Genomic DNA, 19,432 nt, shown 5'->3' with positions numbered 1-19,432 from the left:
CGCGACATTGACCAGATTCTGAGAATAGTTTTCATCTAATAAACAATGAAAAAGTATAGAGTGGTATCAGCTAGAGGGGGTAGGCCATCAAAATCAACATTAAAACTTATATTTAGAAGAGAGGATTTCAGTATTAGGTATTTGTTATACTGATACATATTTCTGTTGTGCAAACATGTTTCCTGTATAAACGACTATGTCTATAACCTTTTCAAAGGGAATGAAGTATAATGTGGTCACATTACCTACACTTTAATCTCAAGCGGAAATGTTGAAAGAAACGAGTACGACAAATAAAATGTGCACATCGTCATCAGCGTCAAAAATATACCCAGAAGATCATGAGTGGGTTTCCTGTATTCATATGATCATTTTCTTAGTGACTTGGACTCTTGAGTTACATAGGGAGCACACACACAAAAAAATCCTTGATATTTTGTGTCTGTAGCCTTTTCAAGACTGTGTACAACCTCAAACTTTACTGAATGCGTAGCTTTGAGCACAATGGTTAGATGTGTTTCAGTTGTAAGTGTAAAACAGCATGCCTTCATTTTCGTGTCGATACTTAATGGGGTCTCACATCAAACAGATGAATAATTGTTCTAAAAAAATAAATACTGACTTAGGCAAACACTTTTCATTTGTTTCTATAAACACTGAATGCTGATGGCTCTCAGAGAGAAGGCCTCACCTACAGTAGTCATAGTTATGACATATAGCCTACAGTCCAACAAACAAAATGTGAGCCACGTCATCCATAATCCTGATCGTCTGATTTAGATCGTCAGTCACGATAGATCGAGAGGAGGATTTCTGTATCCTGTATGCATTATAGCAATTTTTCTTAAATGATGTATACACTTTTGCATTTCGTAATTCAATGATTTTTAATCAATTCGTTTTGTGCAAAGATAATTCCTATATGCAAAGATTGTGTTTGAATTCTTTCTATAACCTTTTCACATTACACAAACAAAAAAAATGAATGTTCTATTTCCGTTAAGAAAACTTTCCAAAAACAAACCTTAAAAAAACATTCTGGGAACCAAAAAGTAACGTTCTATTTCCGTTTAGACAGGGGTGGGGAGCGATGATCCTGGAGGGCTGGGTTTAGCTCCAACCCTAATCAAACACACCTGAAGCAGCTAATCAAGGTCTTCAGGATGCAGTTAGGTATTTTTTTCTAGATTTTTTCAGGGTTGGAGCTAAACTCTGCAGGAGCGTGGCCCTCCAGGATCAACATTCCCCACCCCTGCGTTAAGAAAATGTTCGGGAACATTATAATAACATTAGGAAAACGTTAGATTAACGTTAGAATGACGTTCTACAAACCAAAAATGAACATTCTGTTTCCGTTAAGAAAACTCTCCTGGCTAACCAAACACAAATCTTAAAAATATTACTTTCTGGAAACTAAAAACTAATGTTGTGGGAACCAAAAACTGCTAGCCCCAAACTTTTGAACGGTAGCATAATTATAGTCAGTTCTGAATTATAAAACATCCAAACCAAAATACCGCTATATCAGTTTTTTTTCCTATAGCTGTCAGACAAACAAATTAACGCCATAAAAGGGCACTGACATACATTCAGGCAAATTTTAGCTAAAAGCTTGAACTGTGTTCTCGCGACAAGAGTGTGTTACAGGCTATAAGTAAAAGTGGAAATATTTACAGTAACCTATATCTGTGTATAGAAGTAAAGAAATGTGACAACCAGCCCCGGTCTCCCTTTTAGCGTTTAGGTTTTGTTTCCACACTTGCAGAACCGTGAATTTTTATATTTAGTCCAGGCTAATGCATTGACTTCCTTTATAAGTGCATTTGTCCAAATGCAAATTTTCTAATTTTTCATATGCTGCAAAACATGACTATATGAATATTCCTTTGATACTCCAAAGCCTAGTTACATAAAAGGTTTAGACTAGTCTTAAAAGTTAGTCATCTAATTTTGTTCTTTAAGACTTGTTCAGAATTTAGTCTAAGCTGAATCCAAAATATAAAACTGATTATAAAATTTGGTTAACTGCTAGTTGGTCAAACTAGTTCTTAAGGCACTGTCTTAATATATATAGTTTATGCAACTCACCCCTGAAATAAATATAGGAAGTTAGTCATGTGTGCAAGTGGTGAGATGTGCTGAACATTTGTGCAATACTCTTTAACCTGAAACAGAATGGTTTTGTTTTTACCTTGCTAAACCAGCTGAAGCGCCCAGCAGAGTAAATAAAAGAAAGCAAGCAGGCATAGATCTGTTTCTGTATGCCTCCAGATGTAATTTCGGACCTCAGGCTGTGAGACAGAGACATCTTTAAGGATAATAGCACTGAATTACTTGTGTTGAGCACCAACAAAACAAAACGTGATTTTGATCTCAATTCCAAAGACAGCGTTCATGTTCACACATCTATTATATTTCATGGCAGAAACACTGCAGTATGAGCTGTGAACAAATACAATTCCAAAAAAGTCCGTTTGATTCAATGTTTTAATAACTTTTGTAAGCAATAACATATTTGTTTTATAGAAAATAAACATCTCTAAGAAATACTATACACAATTATAATAGTACATCACATCTTACATTTAAACAGCATCAAATACTTATATACACAATTACTTAGAATCAGGAATCAAATAATTACGTGATGGTTCTGTCATCTCTATGCACGCTCTTACCTGTTATACTGCAGTGAAGTGAAGGCTATAATATGTTAGTCACATATACATCTGATTAAATGACTATGAATTCTCATTTTCAGTTTTCACGTTGTCTTCTGCATCATTTCTCAAATAACGTGAACGGAAATGTCAAATCTGTTCGTGGTATAGATCATGTCACATTGCTGAGGCTTTTGTAAGTTCAAGGTTCAAACCAAAAATGACAATTTTGACATTATTTACTTGTTCTGATGTCGCTTCAAACCTGTATGACTGACTTTGTGCATTTGAGTTATTTGGAAGAATGTCCAAGCTGCCCTTTTCCAAAAATGACAAAAATAAATACTTTAAAATTGAACTGAACTGAACGGTCTGAAATGTCACTTTTTGTGTTTGTTACACAGAAGAAACTCAGGTTTGGAATGACATGAGGGTGAGTAAATGATGACAGAATTTTCATTTTTGGGGGGAACTACGCCTAAATGCTGAGCAGCTAATACACATAACATGAACGCAGGATATTTTAGTCATCCGGATGCACAGTTGGACATCTCAGTGGTGCCGTATTGTCTTCAAGTGCACATGAAAATAAGCCTACATCTTGGAGTAGCAATATATTAAAATAATGCATTTTTATGTTCTTTTTTTTCATGATATCAGAATATTTAGACCTGTAAAGCACACCATGTACAATATCATTTTTTTTTTCTTTGTAACATGTAAGTGTCCATTGAAATACATCCAGTGAGTGCATGTTGCATGACATCTTCAAATTTCAATTCCCCTCCCACAGAGGAAATGCGTCTGTGCCAGCCAGTGCTCGGGGCAGCAGGCCAAATCTGCCACCAGGTGTCCCTGACTGATAACATCCGCTCCAGAACACGGAATAAATGGAAGAATGGCACATTCGGATTCATAACAAAAGCGTCTTTCCCTTTTTCATCGTTTGGCCATGACGGTTGTTGTGTTTGAACCGGGCCGGATGGATTCAGAGATGATCTGATCTTGGGTCGGTATTGCTACTGTATCTTTGTGCTTCGACTGAAGCCCCAGTTTTTGTCAGTGTTTTGGGTGTCCACAGCACCAGACGCATGTCCTTGTTCTACTGCATAGGTGACATTCACCAGTCCTCATGCGCCGGGATGTTACAATGCCTGGAAAACAGAACAATTTGAAATGTGTAAGAGTGGGGAAATATTCTGGAGCTTTCTGAAATATTGCTGGGTCATAATACACCTTCAAGCCCCCCCACCCCCATATGTCTTAATATAAAGATCATATGTCTTAATACAAAGAATATAAAGAACAATTTTTAAAGAGGAACGTCTAATTAGTCAAATTGATCAAAACTGAAGTGAATTTTAAATTAATTTAGGTTACAATGTGTTCATTTGAAATGCTGCAAACAATACTTATTTTTTCTTGGAAATATTGTTGTAATTTGTATATTATTTTGTTTTTATGCCATCGTCAACTTTCCATGCTGTTAGTCTTTTGTAATATTTCTTTAACTAACAAGAGCAAGTTCCTATATGATATCATCCTCCAGGAAGTGACATCATTTTGGAGGGAAAACCACAAAACAAATATCAGTATAAGCAATGAATTATGTGAAGACTTGTGGCATTGGTTGATTAGTCTCACTTTAAAACACAAATTAAATATAATACAATATTTAACTCATAGTAATAATTACAAAAATATTGTAATATAATAACAATAATAATTAATATAATAATAATAATAATAGCAACAATAACACAATTAGTATATAACAACAACTATTATTATTATTATTTTAAAAACATCTTTGCAATTATTATAGAGTTGATCTTATTACTATAGATATATTATACATAAAACATTATTATTATTATATATCTGCACTCTGTGCATGACACGGGTGTTATGTATGCGGCAGCGGCAGCAGGGGAGCACTATATGCGCATTGTTTATGTGCATCTCACGCATTGCATGAGCTCTCTAATTGCCTGCGCAGGAGCAGTGGCCGCTGAGCCGATATGAAAGCACCGTCGAGCCGGGATCTACAGCCGGCCCGTTCTCTGAAACACACTGCAGGACCATTTCCTAATTGTGCTGGCATGGATGCTATTTTTATTTTATGTATCTCTCCTCCTCCGCAGCTTTTCTTGCCGTTGCGCTCATTCTCTTTCCCTCCTCTGCTCTGGGTCCGATCCCTCGCTTTCTCTCTGATCTCTGAACTAATCCTCTTGCTCTTCATCGCTGGTAATCAGCATCTCTCTCACACCGCGACGCATCCGCTGCCCTTGTTACTGTGTTTGCAAGGAAGGACTGCATTGATATTCATCAAACGTTCTGCTGTTCCAAACAAACATCGGCTGTTAGTTCAGCCCGAAATGCTTAACTTAGGATCTGTTTACGTCTGGTAATATCACACACCCATCTCGGGTGATCCGATCACAGCTGCAATAACTGAACTTCGGATGTGCTTCACATGATCTGAAGTTACATATACAGAAAGATTTTCCAGATTTAAACTTTTTAAATGTATGGAGAATCTCTTTCGAACTACATTTATAATGTTCATTCAAAATCTGACTGCAATGGAACATCGCGATTAATCGTTTGACAGCACTCATTTTTCGTCACCTAGTCAGTGCAGTGACTAGAGATGATTCCTGTGATCACCGGATGAACATGAGATTGAAAAACGACATTTTATTGGAAGCAGCATTTTATTTACTCCGAACCGAAGTCTAAAACCTAAATTTACCACCATCCTTTTGCTGCCTGGCCAGATCTGGCATTGCCTTCAAGAAATGCAAATGGAGCTTTTCCTTATGCAAGAACAGGGAAAAAACAGCATCATCCTCTTGCCCTGCCTGCAGTGCTGCCCCTCTTCGGCCTGACCTAAAGCGTCGCCATTGCTGTTGCCATGTTCTCAAGCCACGTGAACCTAAAACAGAGCTCGCCACTGAATGCGTGTGAGCACAGAGGAGAAGAGGAAGATGAAGAGGAGGAGTAGATTGTCTGGGAGACCTGGACGGGGGTGGTATCTCTACTGCTCGCTTTCATTAAAGCGGCAAATTGGCATCCCAGAGACCCAAAGCCCTTAGATCCCCCTGCTGATGTGTTCTCTGCTTGTTCTGAACTTTCTCCTTTGCTCTGTTTGTCTGTCTCTTTCTCTCTCGTTCCGTTCTCCTCTTCCTTTGTCGTGGGAGGGCGAAAGAGGAAGGGAGGGGGAAAGAGGAGGGTGGGGTGTTTTGATCTCCATCCAGGTTTTGTCTTGCTGTCTCCGAGAGGAAGCTGTACTACTGCTGAATATCATTTCTCTTTCTCTCTTTCTGCAATGCCCATTTTCTCGGTCTTTCTTGTTCAGTCTATCCTTTTTCCTTTCTCTCTCCCTGACCTACCTCTGTTGTTGTTCACAGGTTACCTGTAGGTGGCGCATGGGCCAGCAAAATGGAAGAGTATAAAAAGAATGAAGAGGCATGTGAATCTAAGCAACGGAGAGCATTATGAATATTACTACAGAAAGCTTAGGTTAGGGATTTGAACAAATCACTAACCCTAAGTATTAAACTTGGACATGTAACTTGCCATATCTAGAGAGCTACGTAGCCATCTAGTAACAACCCACAACACCCTAGCAAATGCATAGAGTAGGCTAATGCTAAAAAACACTCAGAACACCTTTGCAACCACAAATGGCCCGGCACAACAACTAACTGAAAATGTGTATATTGGCCAACATTACGCCACAAGGGTTATCAAATGACCTTAACTTGTGTTGAACCTGGATTATTCCATTAATTCTGGCGCTGTTCCAAACCCATATGCTTTTTGTTTTTTCAGTAGAACACAGAAGAAAACATTCTGAAGAATCTTCATGCAGCTCTTTGAAATACAGCACAATTCTATCAAGCTCGAAAAGAACAAAACACCATAAACAGCACACAGAATTAGTCATTTTGAAGTCATAATATAACCAGGACCAGATTATAGTCCCATCTACAGTGGCACCAAGATGGCACCTTGACCTGGATTTACGTTGTTGGTTCCCACTTGTGTTTTAACGACTCGGAATATAATGCACAAGTACTTGACATTTGTGGTGAGCAGTGGTTGTTTGGAAAAGATCTGTGTAAAGATTCTTCAGAGATGTTCCTGTTAGAGAGTTTGGAATGACATGAAGGGCGAGTAAAATAATGCAGAATGTTTTGGGTTTAGGAATTTCAAAAAATCAGTATGAGCTTGAAAGTTTTTGGATGGCTTTTTGCTTCAGGCAAGATCCAAAACCTTGAGTGAAAAATTTGGCCGTTCCCCATCGAGTAATAATCATCAGGCAGCACTTCTAAATGTCTTCTTTTTTCTGCTCTTTAAAGTTTGTGGCTCCTAAAGGGGAACAAGGAGACCTAGAGAGTCTAGAATGTTTAATTAACATCCTTTCACTAACTTTTCATGTCAGTGGAGAGCTGCCCAGTCAATAGCAGACAGATAAGGGTGAGATATGCTCAGGGCTCATCTGTTGCCCTGAGAGATGGTGCTGATGAGGAACTGTGCTCTGCTGTCTAGTTTCACTCCTCGCTGTTGTTAGGGAGGTGGTAGAATGTTACAAGGACACTGAAGTTCATGGTATAATGGGGGTGTCTTTTAGATCAGAGATGTCCTTTGCTGCATGTGAAATCAATTCACCTGCTTACCTTGTGCTTTGGACACCTAATAGAGAAGGTCTCTTCTTGAAATGTGCAGCCTGGAAAAAGATACAGAGGAAAGAAAGGCAAAGAATTAAAGGTAGAATTTAGAAGATGCCATTGGAAATGTAAAGCAAGGCCATGTCGCTCTCATTTCTGACTAAACCCATATCCAGTAATGTAACCACCACTTTCTATGATGGCAATTTCTGATGGCACAGAGAAATTCACGATGGAGGGGAACTAGTCTCAGCCTTGGATGACATGCCATGGAGCATTCATGAACCATCTGGTGCATATTGTCCAGAGCCGACGATATCTGCCAGTTGCATTTCTATGCAACTTCTGGGATTTGGAGTACACAGGTTTTTATCAGTCAAACCAGTTCCCAGGAAGCTACAGTAAGAGCTTCCAAGGAACAACTAGTCACAAGAATTATATTAGGTAAACTAGATATGGGCATGTATGTGCATAAGGCTAATTAAGCAAAGTACCTTATAGAAAAATTATTCTGGTAGCACCAGTGTCAAAATTTACCTATAGCCAAAGGTCACACATACACACACACACACACACACACACACACACACACACACAAACGAATCCATAAAAGTGCGGTTAGTTGTTGTAACCTGTAAGTCAGAACCTTCCACTCAGTAATTTAATAGTTGAAATTATGGTATACGAGTCTAGGAGGAATCGAGTAATTATACATGCTTGCATACCCTGCTTAGTTCCTAAACAGAGCTTCATGGGTGGAGTCACTAGATGGACAGTAAATATTGTAAACAAACACACAGCACACTTTTAAGTGGCAAAACTCTTACCCATCTCTTTGGCGCAGACATAATGGTAGCTCTGAGTACAGCTCTTCCAGCTACAGCAGATGGAAGCTCCTTCACCTTGGCACCTGGAGCATTTCTGTGATGAGACAGAAAGCCTGAGGAGCTTCTCTCTAAAATATCGACTCTTCCCCTGACAGTCCCCTGAGCCACCACCAGTTGCAAATAATACAGTATAGCTAATACAATTCCAGACCCACTAGAGTCAATGTATATATTATTATTATTACTGGGTTCTTTTTAATACTTACATTTACATTTACATTTAGTCATTTAGCAGATGCTTTTATCCAAAGCGACTTACAAATGAGGATAATGGAAGCAATCAAAATCAACAGAAGAGCAATGATATGCAAGAGCTATAACAAGTCTCAATTAGCTTAACGCTGTATATGTAGCAAGGTGTTTTTTTTAATTATATAATAAATAAAAAGAAAAACAGATAATAAAAAAGAAATAAGTCAGAAATATAGATCAAATCAACCTCATCTCAGAAATGCTGTTATTTTTATTTTTAATCTAATATGTGTGTGTTCTGTCATTGTTTAGAAAAAGCTCACACATGATATTTCAGTTGTTTTGTTTTCATTTGAGTCAGGCACATTGCATTGTGGGATACAGTGTGGTGTATATAGCTATTTCTGAGTATACTCTTCCAAACATCAAAACATGTTCTGAAATCTGCTCTGGAAGTTATTAATGAAGCACTTACTGCATGTGCAGATTTCTGAACAGCCTCCATCAGCCCAAAGAGTTTGCCTCCTACAAGTATTATGCCTGTGGTCCACACAGCACAAGCTTCATGAGCCCAGTGCTCTTTCACCTCAGCCTCCGTCTGCAGTTTCTGCAGAGCCGTTCCACTGCCCTCCTCACCAACAGAGGGAGAAGTTTCACTAAGTCTTCTCTGCAACAGCAGCAGCCTTTTGAACCTCATCCGCAAAGTGGGACGGGTTCTTAACTGTTCCCTAATTGCCCTTTTCCCCCTCCTGGGATGCCCACTGTGTCCTTCACTTGCCCCTTCCTGATAGGCATCCTTCTCACATGCACCCTGTGAGTTCATTTGCTCTGTGATGCAGCTGACCTCCGTCTCATTTGCACAGTTGCTGTTTTGCCTGAAATCATTCCTGTGTGTTGATGACAGCATTTTTCGTGGTATGCAGTCCTCAGGATAATAGGGGCCGCACAAGTCCCCAAGCTCTCTGTAATTTGCTGGCTTTCCACATATGCAGCATGTTAGACACCTGTCAATTAGGCTTTTGTTAACTAAGGGCCCCTGGAGCATTACCGAGGAGTTTGATACTGCCTTGGTAACTGTGACTAGATTTTTCATTTTAGCTGCACTCTTTTTTCTTGCCTGGCTGAGCATCTGCTCTTCCTCAGGCCTGTTGACGATGGTACAAAGAAATGCTGGCTCCAAAGAGCTGTCAATGTGTACATATGGTCTAAAAGAACATTTTTCGTTACTCATTGCTGGATACAAGTCCGATAATGTTCCTTTCACTGTTGGGCAGAGAGCATTGCTGCATTTTGTCTTTAAGTTAGGCCTCTTCACTACAACTTTGAGAACATTCATAACCTTTTTTTTTGGTCCAGGCTTTTTTTTTTCCTTTCCTTTGTCATCTTCTGTTTGACTTGAGAGTTCCTCCTGTTTGATTTTGAGTGATGGCCGCCTGCCTCGTTTGGCTTTTATTAGTGGTAAGCATAATTCTTTTGGTGGCACCTCATACCGTGTCTGTTCACCTGTTTCTGGTAAAGAGAAGGTGGGTGGAGGTGGGGGCAAAATATCAGTCTGTATAGGCTCCTGTTGCTCCACAATGGGGATGCTTTCTGGTGGTTCATTGCCTTTTCTTCTCCTCTTTCGTTGCTTCAGATGCATTTCATGGTTGTTTTTAATGGCTCTCTGTTTGGCTAGCCTTGGTGTGTTGATAACGAGGCTCCCAGCCTCCAGGGCTACATCTGGTGTCTCGCTGCTCTCTACAGTGGCCCACTTTCTCCTCTTTTTCCTTGGAGTTTGAATTCCTGTATTTTGGGTCTCTTGTGTACTTATTGTACTCTCGTCCACCTCGTGAGTCACCTCAGGGGCGTTCATAGTCTCTTTCTGCTCTGATACATGTGGCACTGGTTTTAATGTTGATTCTTCTGGTACAGTATCTGGTTGGATATTTACAGGTTGCTTTTTGGACCCTGGGGATGTGATTTTCTGAACCATTGCCTCATATTTAAGTCCCCTGCCTTTCCGAGGCGGCAAATATTTGGTTTTAGTGGGACATTGAGGAGGTACAGAAGGCATGTCACCGCCGTCATCAGTGGGAGGATTATCAGTGGTCACAGTGACACTTTCAGATTCTGCTTGCAAGTGTTGTCCCCTCTTTCGCTTTCCCTTTGCATTACAGACTCCTGTGACTGTATCTGATGGAGGCTCCTGTGTCTTCACTTCACTTTCTTGTACACCTTTCTTTCTCTTTTTGGGTTCTGAGGACGGTAGACTGTGTTTTCTTTTGAGGCAAATCACCTCTTCATTTGATTGTTGAAGTGAATCTGTAGAAACATCCTTCTGCTTAGGTAATTCAAGATTTGAAGATTCAGTCTTACATGACTGATCCACAATAACATCTGATATTTGTGAGTCTATGAACATTGCTGAAGGTGTCTCAGTTGATTTATCATTCTCTTGCTCTTTAACTTCAGTCAGCTTTTCTCTGGTTTGTTTCCGTGATCTCAGCACCATGGACTTTTGATCTCTTGCTAAGGACTTCACACAACTGCTGTCTAGAGTAGATTTCAAAGTGGAACCCACAGTTTCATCCTTAGTGGTGTCCACAACACCAACAAGTGTGTCCAAAGTTAATGCTGTGGTCACATCTTGCAAAATAAGTTCACGTGTACAGTGTGTGTCCTTGGTATGGTCTTTTGTAATCTGAACAATTTCATCTCGCTTTATTGATTTGGTCTTAGAGGTGATTCCTCTTGGTCGGCCTGGTCCTTTAGGTACTGAGCCCTCAATTGTCTTTGACTCTGCGGTGGTTTGACTTGGCTTTGGAACAAGTATTTCTCTTGCTAAAGCTGCAGTATTTGAGCCTAGTTTAGAAACAGATTTAGGACCAGGTTTAGTACCTGGCTTTAAAGCAGGTTTTGAACCAGGTTTCGCATTTTCTGTGGGTCCTGTGCATTTTAAACTTGGTTTGGGACCAGGTTTTACACTGGGCATAACCTCAGGTTTAAGTCCTGGTTTTGGACCAGGTTTTGAAATTGATTTTGGACTAGGCTTCGGTCCAGGTTTTAGATTTGATTTTGGACCAGGCTTTGGACCTGGTTTTGGACCTGGCTTCACACCTGGTTTTGGACCTGGTTTCTTTCTCTCTTGAGGGCAGACTTTTGGGCTACTTTGCGAACCGTAAGAACGAGTGCACATTCGTGATGGTAAACTCTCTGTCACAAGTTTTTGACAAGGTGTTTGACTGCTAATATCCTGGTGGGCAGTTTCCATCTGGTCAAGAATAAGGGTGCTTTTGCTGGAGGGCATACTGGGATTTTGGGCAGAAGGTAGAGCACTGTCTCCTTCTACACTTAGCTGCCTTCTGATTCCCACACTTGAATGCATTAGTCTTCTCCTGCCCCGTGCATGTTTCTTACCAAACATTCTCGTATGTGCAGATGGGGTCATGGGCTCTGGTTTGGCTGAGGGAGTCACTGCACTGGGACAGCTTATCCCTGGTTCCATATCCTCATCCCCTTTCTTGGGAGAGGGTGGGGTGTCAGCCCAAGATGGTGCAGAGTGCAGTATTGACTTGCCCGGCAACTGAGGAGAGTCAGGCTCCAGTACCTTTGCATCACTACGATCGATATGATGATCCCTAGCCTGAGCCAAAGGTGTTGTTTTCTCATTGAGAGCTGAGAAGCCACTCTTGGCAGTGTGAGGCTGAGGTGCACTGTCACATATAGCTGACCTCCTTTCGTTGCCTCTGTGTTGTGTGTCCTTGGCAAAGCATTCTGCTGTTTCTGTGTTGACTTGTGGCATGTTTCCCATTTCCTCAAATGTACTGCAGACTTCAGCAAAGGACTCTTGTGGTCTTGCTCTATTATTAACGACCTCCTCTGAGGTTGTCAGACTCTCCTTTTCATCTCTCACCTCAGTGGAATTATGGGAGAGGAGAGACGGCTGCTCCTCAAGGGTGTCCACTGGTCCCTCAGTGCATGTGAGGTTCTCTATGGAATCCTCACTCTTTGAATGTTCTTCTTTCTCCGGCAAATACAGATCAGTGCCTGAAATGCTGGATGATGTTTTCACAAGCATTTCAGCATTGGTCTGTGGCTCTGATTTTAAATTTTCTGATTTTATTTCTGTGCCTTCATTACATTTGTGATTAAGATCAGAAAAACAGTCCATCTCTGATGAGTGTTCTTTTTCTGAGTCAAATTTGTTTTGCAGCCCTTGGTAGATATTTTCTTCTGTTTCATAAGAATAAGTTTCCTCTAATACTGGTTTATTTATTTTATGAAAAAGAGAAGGACTTTTCTCATCCTCCAGCCACTTCTCTTGCTTTTCTGCAACCTCTCCTTTGCACTCATGCTCTGCAGACAGCTTTCTTTGTCCAATTTCCTCCTCATCAGCCATCCTCTCAGTCCATGCTGACTCCTCAAAGTTCTCCTTCAGAGTGCTCTCTGAACGCTTTATGTCAGGTGGTGAATTGCTCTCTTGCTTCATAGGACTTGGAGCTGTTACACTGATAGGAGACCTCTCATCTCTAATGCAACGGAGAGAGCTGTTGGGCTCTTCTCCAGTCAGTACTCTCTGTACTCTTGGGTCACAGTTAAGATTATCCTCAGACGCTACACTCTGGAGACTTCGAACTGAGTCACCTGACCTAACAGATATATCATCAGCTGAGTTTAAAGAGCAAGTAGACACCATGTCAAGACTGAGACGTGAGTGTGTCTGTGTTTGTGCTTGACCCTTTTCCTGACCAAAATAGTAGTAGCTCCTGTCCATCTGGTCCTCAGTGCTACTAGAGTATCCTCCCTCCTGCAGTTCTGTTGTCATGGACCTGGAAATTGTGTAAGCATCAGTTGGAGGAGGACCATGTTGGTTCTCAGGATAAGATGACTCTTCCATTCCCTTTAACTGACCTCTATAGTCTTCTCCCTTTTTTGGATGATTTCGCTTGCTGGTCTTTTTGTTAGCCATAAGGGCCTCAGAAAGCAGCAGCTGCTGGACATTGTTGGAGATGTTTTCAACCTGAGACGTCAGGGCATTGAGGCTCCACAAACTGGGGTTTGACAAGAGCTTTTCTGAAAATCGTTCTTTCATGGAGCCAGAATAGCTCTGGGACTGGTGGTTCACACTGGGTGATGAATGAGTATGAGGAGGCATCAGCATATTTTGGTCTTGTAAACCTGTGGATGATGAAGTCCCGGGGTTGATGGGAGGTTGGCCATACTGGAATGAATCAGGGTTTGGCATTAAGGGGGAAGGTGTGGAATTGTATGAGGGAGATCTTCCCACAGACCTTGCAGGTGAATGATTAGAGCTTGGACTGCAGGTCTGATAGTATTGTTCTGGTGACCTAACAGAAATATCTGTTATGCAGTAGTTTTGCTGGGGCTGATTATAGTGCTGGAATTTCTGAAGGTTCTCTTGTGTACCAGACATTCCTTGCAGGGAACCCTGTTCAAATCCAGACCTTGATGGAGTTTGCTGATAACCGTAATTATTCTGAGGTTTGTATCCACTCTGCTTTAGACTGCTGTGATTGCCGAGTTGTCTTCCATACTGAGCATTAGGTGGTATACCATAACCTTTGTAGCCATGCTGCATTGCATTACATTTCTCCATATAAGATGACGAAGATGAAGACGGGTGTTGCGAGTGCTGGGGGAAATTGAGGTGACCCTGTGGATACATTAAAGGAGATGGTGCTGGATTGGGTGGGAGGCCCTGTTGATGGGGACTTGTATAGGCTGGGGCAGAGGACTGTGAAGGTAGATGGCACTGACTTTGAGAGATAGCTAGCATGTTCTGCTCTAGGTACTGGGATGACCCACTGACCCCAGATTCCAGCCGTCCCCCCATGTCCTGCTCAAACTGGGTCATCTGAGGTGACTCATCCCATTTTTGTTGCAAGTGACCTTCACTCATGTACAGGGCTGTGTATCCAGTGCCCATGTGATTGGTGTAGCCAGCCTGCAGATGCTGGTTTGGAGTTTTGGCTCCTCTATAAGGTTTTTTATTCTGAGGACCACTGGTGCTGGTGTAGATGGGATAGGTCTGCTGTCCATAACAGTCTTTAGAACCCGCTCCCGCTGTTGACATCCCTGCAGCAGCTAGAGAGTGTGGCTCATAGCCCTGTCTGGACTGGCTGTGATGATGTCTATAACTCTCAAGGCGCGATAATTCTTGGGGTTCCTGCTGGTAGCAGTGCTGGTTGCCATGGAAACCACTCCGCTCTCTGAAGGACTGCATGACTCCGGCTAGGGGGCTCTTTGGAAAGAGAGAGAAAAAATAGAAAGAGAGAGGCTGTGCTTAGTGGCTTCTTTTTCTTGTCAGTGATCATTCTCTCATTCAATTAATTTGAATTCATTGCTGTGTTTGTCCTAAAACAAATCATATTAGAATATACACACACTCTGTCATTCATAAAATCAAATCATATATCTCTCAATGAGACTATACAATTTTACTCTCCCTTACTGCAGCTGCAATCAATCATTGAATCAAGGAATCTGAGTCTATCTAGTCTACGTTTTGGTGGTAACATCCTCTGTGGTAAATACCTAGGATAGGTGCAGCTACAGTATTATTATTAGGTAACACTTTAGTATAGGGACCAATTCTAACTATTAACTAGTTGCTTATTAGCATGCCTATTATTAACCTATTGGTTGTATACATACTTATAAAGCACGTATTCTGCATGACCATATTCTCCATCCCTAATCCTACCCAACACCTAAACTTAACACCTACCTTACTAACTATTAATAAGCAATAAATTAGGAGTTTATGACCTTATTATCATTATTATTATTATTATTATTATATTATATTTATTATATACATTTTCTTAAACACACATTGGTTTTAAAATATTTGTTTATGAGGACCATGTATACAAACAAGCAAAGCATTTTATTATTGGTTCATGAAGTGTTAGATTAAAATAAATCAGCATTATATTCAATATTGTGCATGTGCAATAAAAGGATTCTATTATTGGTGTTACTTTGTTTTCGATCTGCGCTATTTGCATATATCTTTCCCAGTAATTTGATACAGTTGGCAATGCGATTTTCTGGTAATATTCTTTTCTCTCAGCAGTGAGTTCAAAGTAGCAAGTGTGTGTTTTGTAGGCATAGATGGAGGCTGTTCTATTTCTCCACTCCAGTGCTGTAGGCCTGTCGAGGGATGGCCGCCCAGTCCCATCAGACACACACATTATTCATCTCACTAGCGCACTGTCTGAAGCCATCAGGCCCAAGAGCAACGTGCTCCCCTCTTAGCAGCCTCCCGAGAGGCCCCAACATCCACTACTGCTTCACTTGGGCTTGTTTGCTGTTCTGCTTGTTTACACAGTGACCCAAATCGGACCACTTGGGATCTATGCTTTAAGCCTTTAAAAATGCATACAGTATGTGGTGGAATGTACAAGCTGGCCAGAGTGAGCAAGTGACGTGATTGATCTTGCTTTCCCTTCCGCATATTATTGCAACTGCATTAATTTGTTTAAGTTAAAAATTAAATTTGTTCCCACACAAAGACTTTTTTTGCGGAATCATTGGCATTCAGATCATCTTGCTTGAACATACTGCATGACATCCACTGTGTGCAGCTGATTAAAGACTTGTGTGTGGCTGTGTTGCTGACACAGCCACAGAACTGTTGAGAGCATGGTCTAAAAGGTACAGTAAGTTTTCTAGGTCTGCTGAGAGGGCAGAACTTGTCTCCTGGGGTCCCCAATAATGACAAAGATACTCTTACTGTAGAACTAACATGACTGTAGCAGCATGGACTGGCCCATATCCAAAAAGGGTCCAAATCTATGGCTATATTTCCCTAACTTAGATTTCTGTAGTGCTACAAAGTAGGTGTGAATGGATGCCAACTTCAAAAAAGATACGTTGGTAGAATTCTATTCCTGTTTTATGATTCGTAGGCGCTGTTTGCCATGTTTCTTCTTCATGTTGTATTTTTGAGGCTTGTTGATTCAGAAACAGAGACTGTGGAGGAATATGTTTAAGCCAGCTGTGAGCTCAATGAGCTTCTACGTACTTTAAGGCAGAATTCCCCATGAGATTTTTCACTACAAAATGCAATCATTCATTAACAGTAGAGTGACTGCATGTATAAATAGAATATGTTATGACGTTCTAATTTGATTTGGAGGATTCCATGAAGGCTTCATGTTGTTTGGAGCACATGGAGTCAAGATCTGTATTAATACAAATTCCCTGCTTTAGAAAAAAGGTGAAGAAATACTCTCACACTGATGGATTTGAGAAATAATAAACCAATAAACCAGCTCTCTGGCATTTTCTGAATCCTTCATAAAACAGCTTAGTTATGAGATTGAGGGGCACAAGGCACAAGAAAGACAATCTGCACATAAGGAGCTTTCAACCAAAGCAAATATTGAGTCAGGAAAGAAGATGCCAAGGAAGAAGGAAAGTAGGTTGGAGTGAAGGTCAGGGTAGGGGGTCGATTCAATTTCAGCGCAGTCCGTTAAGGACATGAACTGAATTTGAGGACCAAATTTAATCTGTTTCCTGCAAGAACTACACAAGTTAGATGCGTTCATTTAGTAAGAACATTACAGCTTGAATCCAAAGGCAAATAGCATGTTCTAGAGACAATTTTGGGTTAAAAATAGTATTATATAAGGTTTCCCAGACATGGCTCATATGGCTTTGTATGGTTCACAGTGGACTGAAAGATACTAATCAGATCGGAGTCTTTCAACTGGACTGTCTGTCTTGGCCAGGCGTGAGGCCTATCTTTCAGAGATGTCATTTTGATTGACATCACTGCGGCTTTTTACTGACCTTTGAAAGAACAGAACCATACAGAGAAACAGCGGTCTCTGGAAAATAAAGGGTGAAAAGTATTAGCCGCAATAGACACCTGGAATGTTTAGAACATTCTGTTCTTCTTCACGGTATTTCAAGTGTTGTTGTTTTGCTCACCAATTTACCTTGAAAATTAGAATAAAAATAAGCATATCGTCACACTTTATTTTAAGGTCCAATTCACGCTATTAACAATCCGTTAACTATGATTTTTGCGTCAATAAACTCCAATTTGCTGCTTATTAATAGTTAGCAAGGTAGTTGGATGTAGAATATGGTCATGCAGAATATGTGCTTTATAAGTAGCCTACTAATAAACAGCCAATATGTTAATAATAGGCAACTATAATGAGAATTAGTCCCTATAATAAAGTGTTACCGCATATCTATTAGAAGACAAAAAGGAAAGGTCAATAAAGAGTACAATATTATAGCTTTTCTTAACATATGAATCAGCTTCATGTATTTTCCAATTTAGTTTAAATGTCCCATGTACAATTTTCAACAATTTACCTTTGCATTAAGCATTTCCATCTACACCATATTGTACACATTTGCTGTTTCTATTTTGCAGGACAACACTTCACACAAATCACAAATCAGTTTTAAATTCTACTTAAATTGTAAATGTTTTAAAGTAGGGATGCAGGATATTTATCGGACCGATAAATTATCGACCGATATGAGAGAAAATTACGTCATTTTTATTGCTCCGATAAATAAATTAAATCCGATAACTAGATCCGATAAAGTATGCTTGCTGATAAATCAATCAATCAGTCTGATTTATCTGAGATTCATCTTCTTTCCGAGTGCAAGTGATTGCAGCTTTAAACTGCAGTGACTCTCAGCATGTGTGCACAACATGTACGTCATCATTTGCGAACATGTCTTCGCCGGTCTGGAAGTTTTTCTCGGTGGCAGAGGAGGACAATGCCATTGCTATTTCCAACGCATGTTCGGCAAGGATTCCGAAAGGAGGAAAAAAGGCATCAAGTAGGGTTGTGACAGTGAGGACATTTTCCCACTGGTTAATCGACGTGTGTCAACACCTTACCGGTATCACCTCGGTGGATGGGGGGTGGACGTCGTTTGAGTCTTCTCTCTTTTTCTCGCTTTCCTTCGGTTTTAAATAGCTTGTAAGCTCTGTGCGCATTTTATTTTCACTTTTAAATTAGTGGCAATTCGGCATCAATTACAACATACAACATAGAACATATATCTAACTTTTATTAACAAAACGAATAAAAATGCACCATGCTATATGCCTAATATAAAATAACAGATAACTTACAAATTTTAAATATGCATGGTAGGCCTATACAAAACTGAAAATCAGTAAAGACTGAGGAACAAATAATTATAAAACGTTTATTAGTGAGATGGAAAGTTTTGAGGCACGGACTGCATACACCTTGATGTAAAATAATGGGAAAAATATCACAGTTTAAATAAAATAAAAATCAGCAAATGCTGTGGAACCAAATAGGCTAAATGAGAAACGAATGTTTAAAAAATAAATAAATAAATAGACATTCCAATATCACCTTAGATAAATGGCAGGTCAGCAGGCTTTTCAAAATCCAAAAATATTTTTAAAACAGGCGCTTTTACATTTCATTTTGAAACTCTTCTGCCATCGTCTTGTCTTTTTCACCTCACTCTTGTCAGTCAGCTCGACTCTCTCCTCAGGTGATAAATTAAGTCTGATCTGTGATGCGCGACTGTCGTTCGTTCACAAAAATGAACCGAAATACATGCCTTACAGACATGGTAACTAAAAGTGTGTTGTAATGCAAGCGTTACTAAACATGTACCGAGTAAAATATTACTGAAAATTGATTAGTAATGCCTTACACTACTGCGTTACAGCAAAAAGTAATAGTTACTGTAATGCATTACTTTTGTAACGCCTTACTCCCAACACTGCTTAAAGACTATATAACTTTCTCATCCTCGTGCACTAAAAACGTTGAATAGATGCATTTCTTTATGCATGAAATATTTGAATATAAATTTGTAGTTAATGAGTTGTTAATTGCAGATAAACATAGTTCTGTCATAATTCTGTTAAACCATTTCTGTTACAAAGTATTGTGGTGCCTTACACAAAAAATTAAAAACATTTGAAGAGTCAGGACTGATGTTTGCTATAGTTAGGCTAGAGCTACTAAAATATCAGTTTAATCAGTGA

At 40.0% G+C, this 19,432-nt stretch overlaps 1 protein-coding gene across 1 annotated transcript; it reads right to left on the bottom strand.

The window, feature by feature from the left end:
- Positions 1-7,163: 7,163 nt before the first annotated feature.
- Positions 7,164-14,638, bottom strand: LOC306858323 (retinoic acid-induced protein 1-like; the record flags this gene model as incomplete). Its single annotated transcript, XM_079398784.1, has 4 exons — positions 7,164-7,229; positions 7,346-7,395; positions 8,164-8,257; positions 8,891-14,638. 4 exons carry the CDS (start codon positions 14,636-14,638, stop codon positions 7,164-7,166), a joined length of 5,958 nt encoding a protein of 1,985 aa, XP_079254910.1.
- Between the last annotated feature and the right edge of the window lie 4,794 nt (positions 14,639-19,432).

This window comes from Barbus barbus (genome assembly GCF_936440315.1).
Source record: "Barbus barbus genome assembly, chromosome: 3".
NCBI lineage: Eukaryota > Metazoa > Chordata > Actinopteri > Cypriniformes > Cyprinidae > Barbus > Barbus barbus.
Note: the sequence above shows the minus strand (reverse complement) of the source record. Positions and strands in the feature narration are given on the sequence as shown.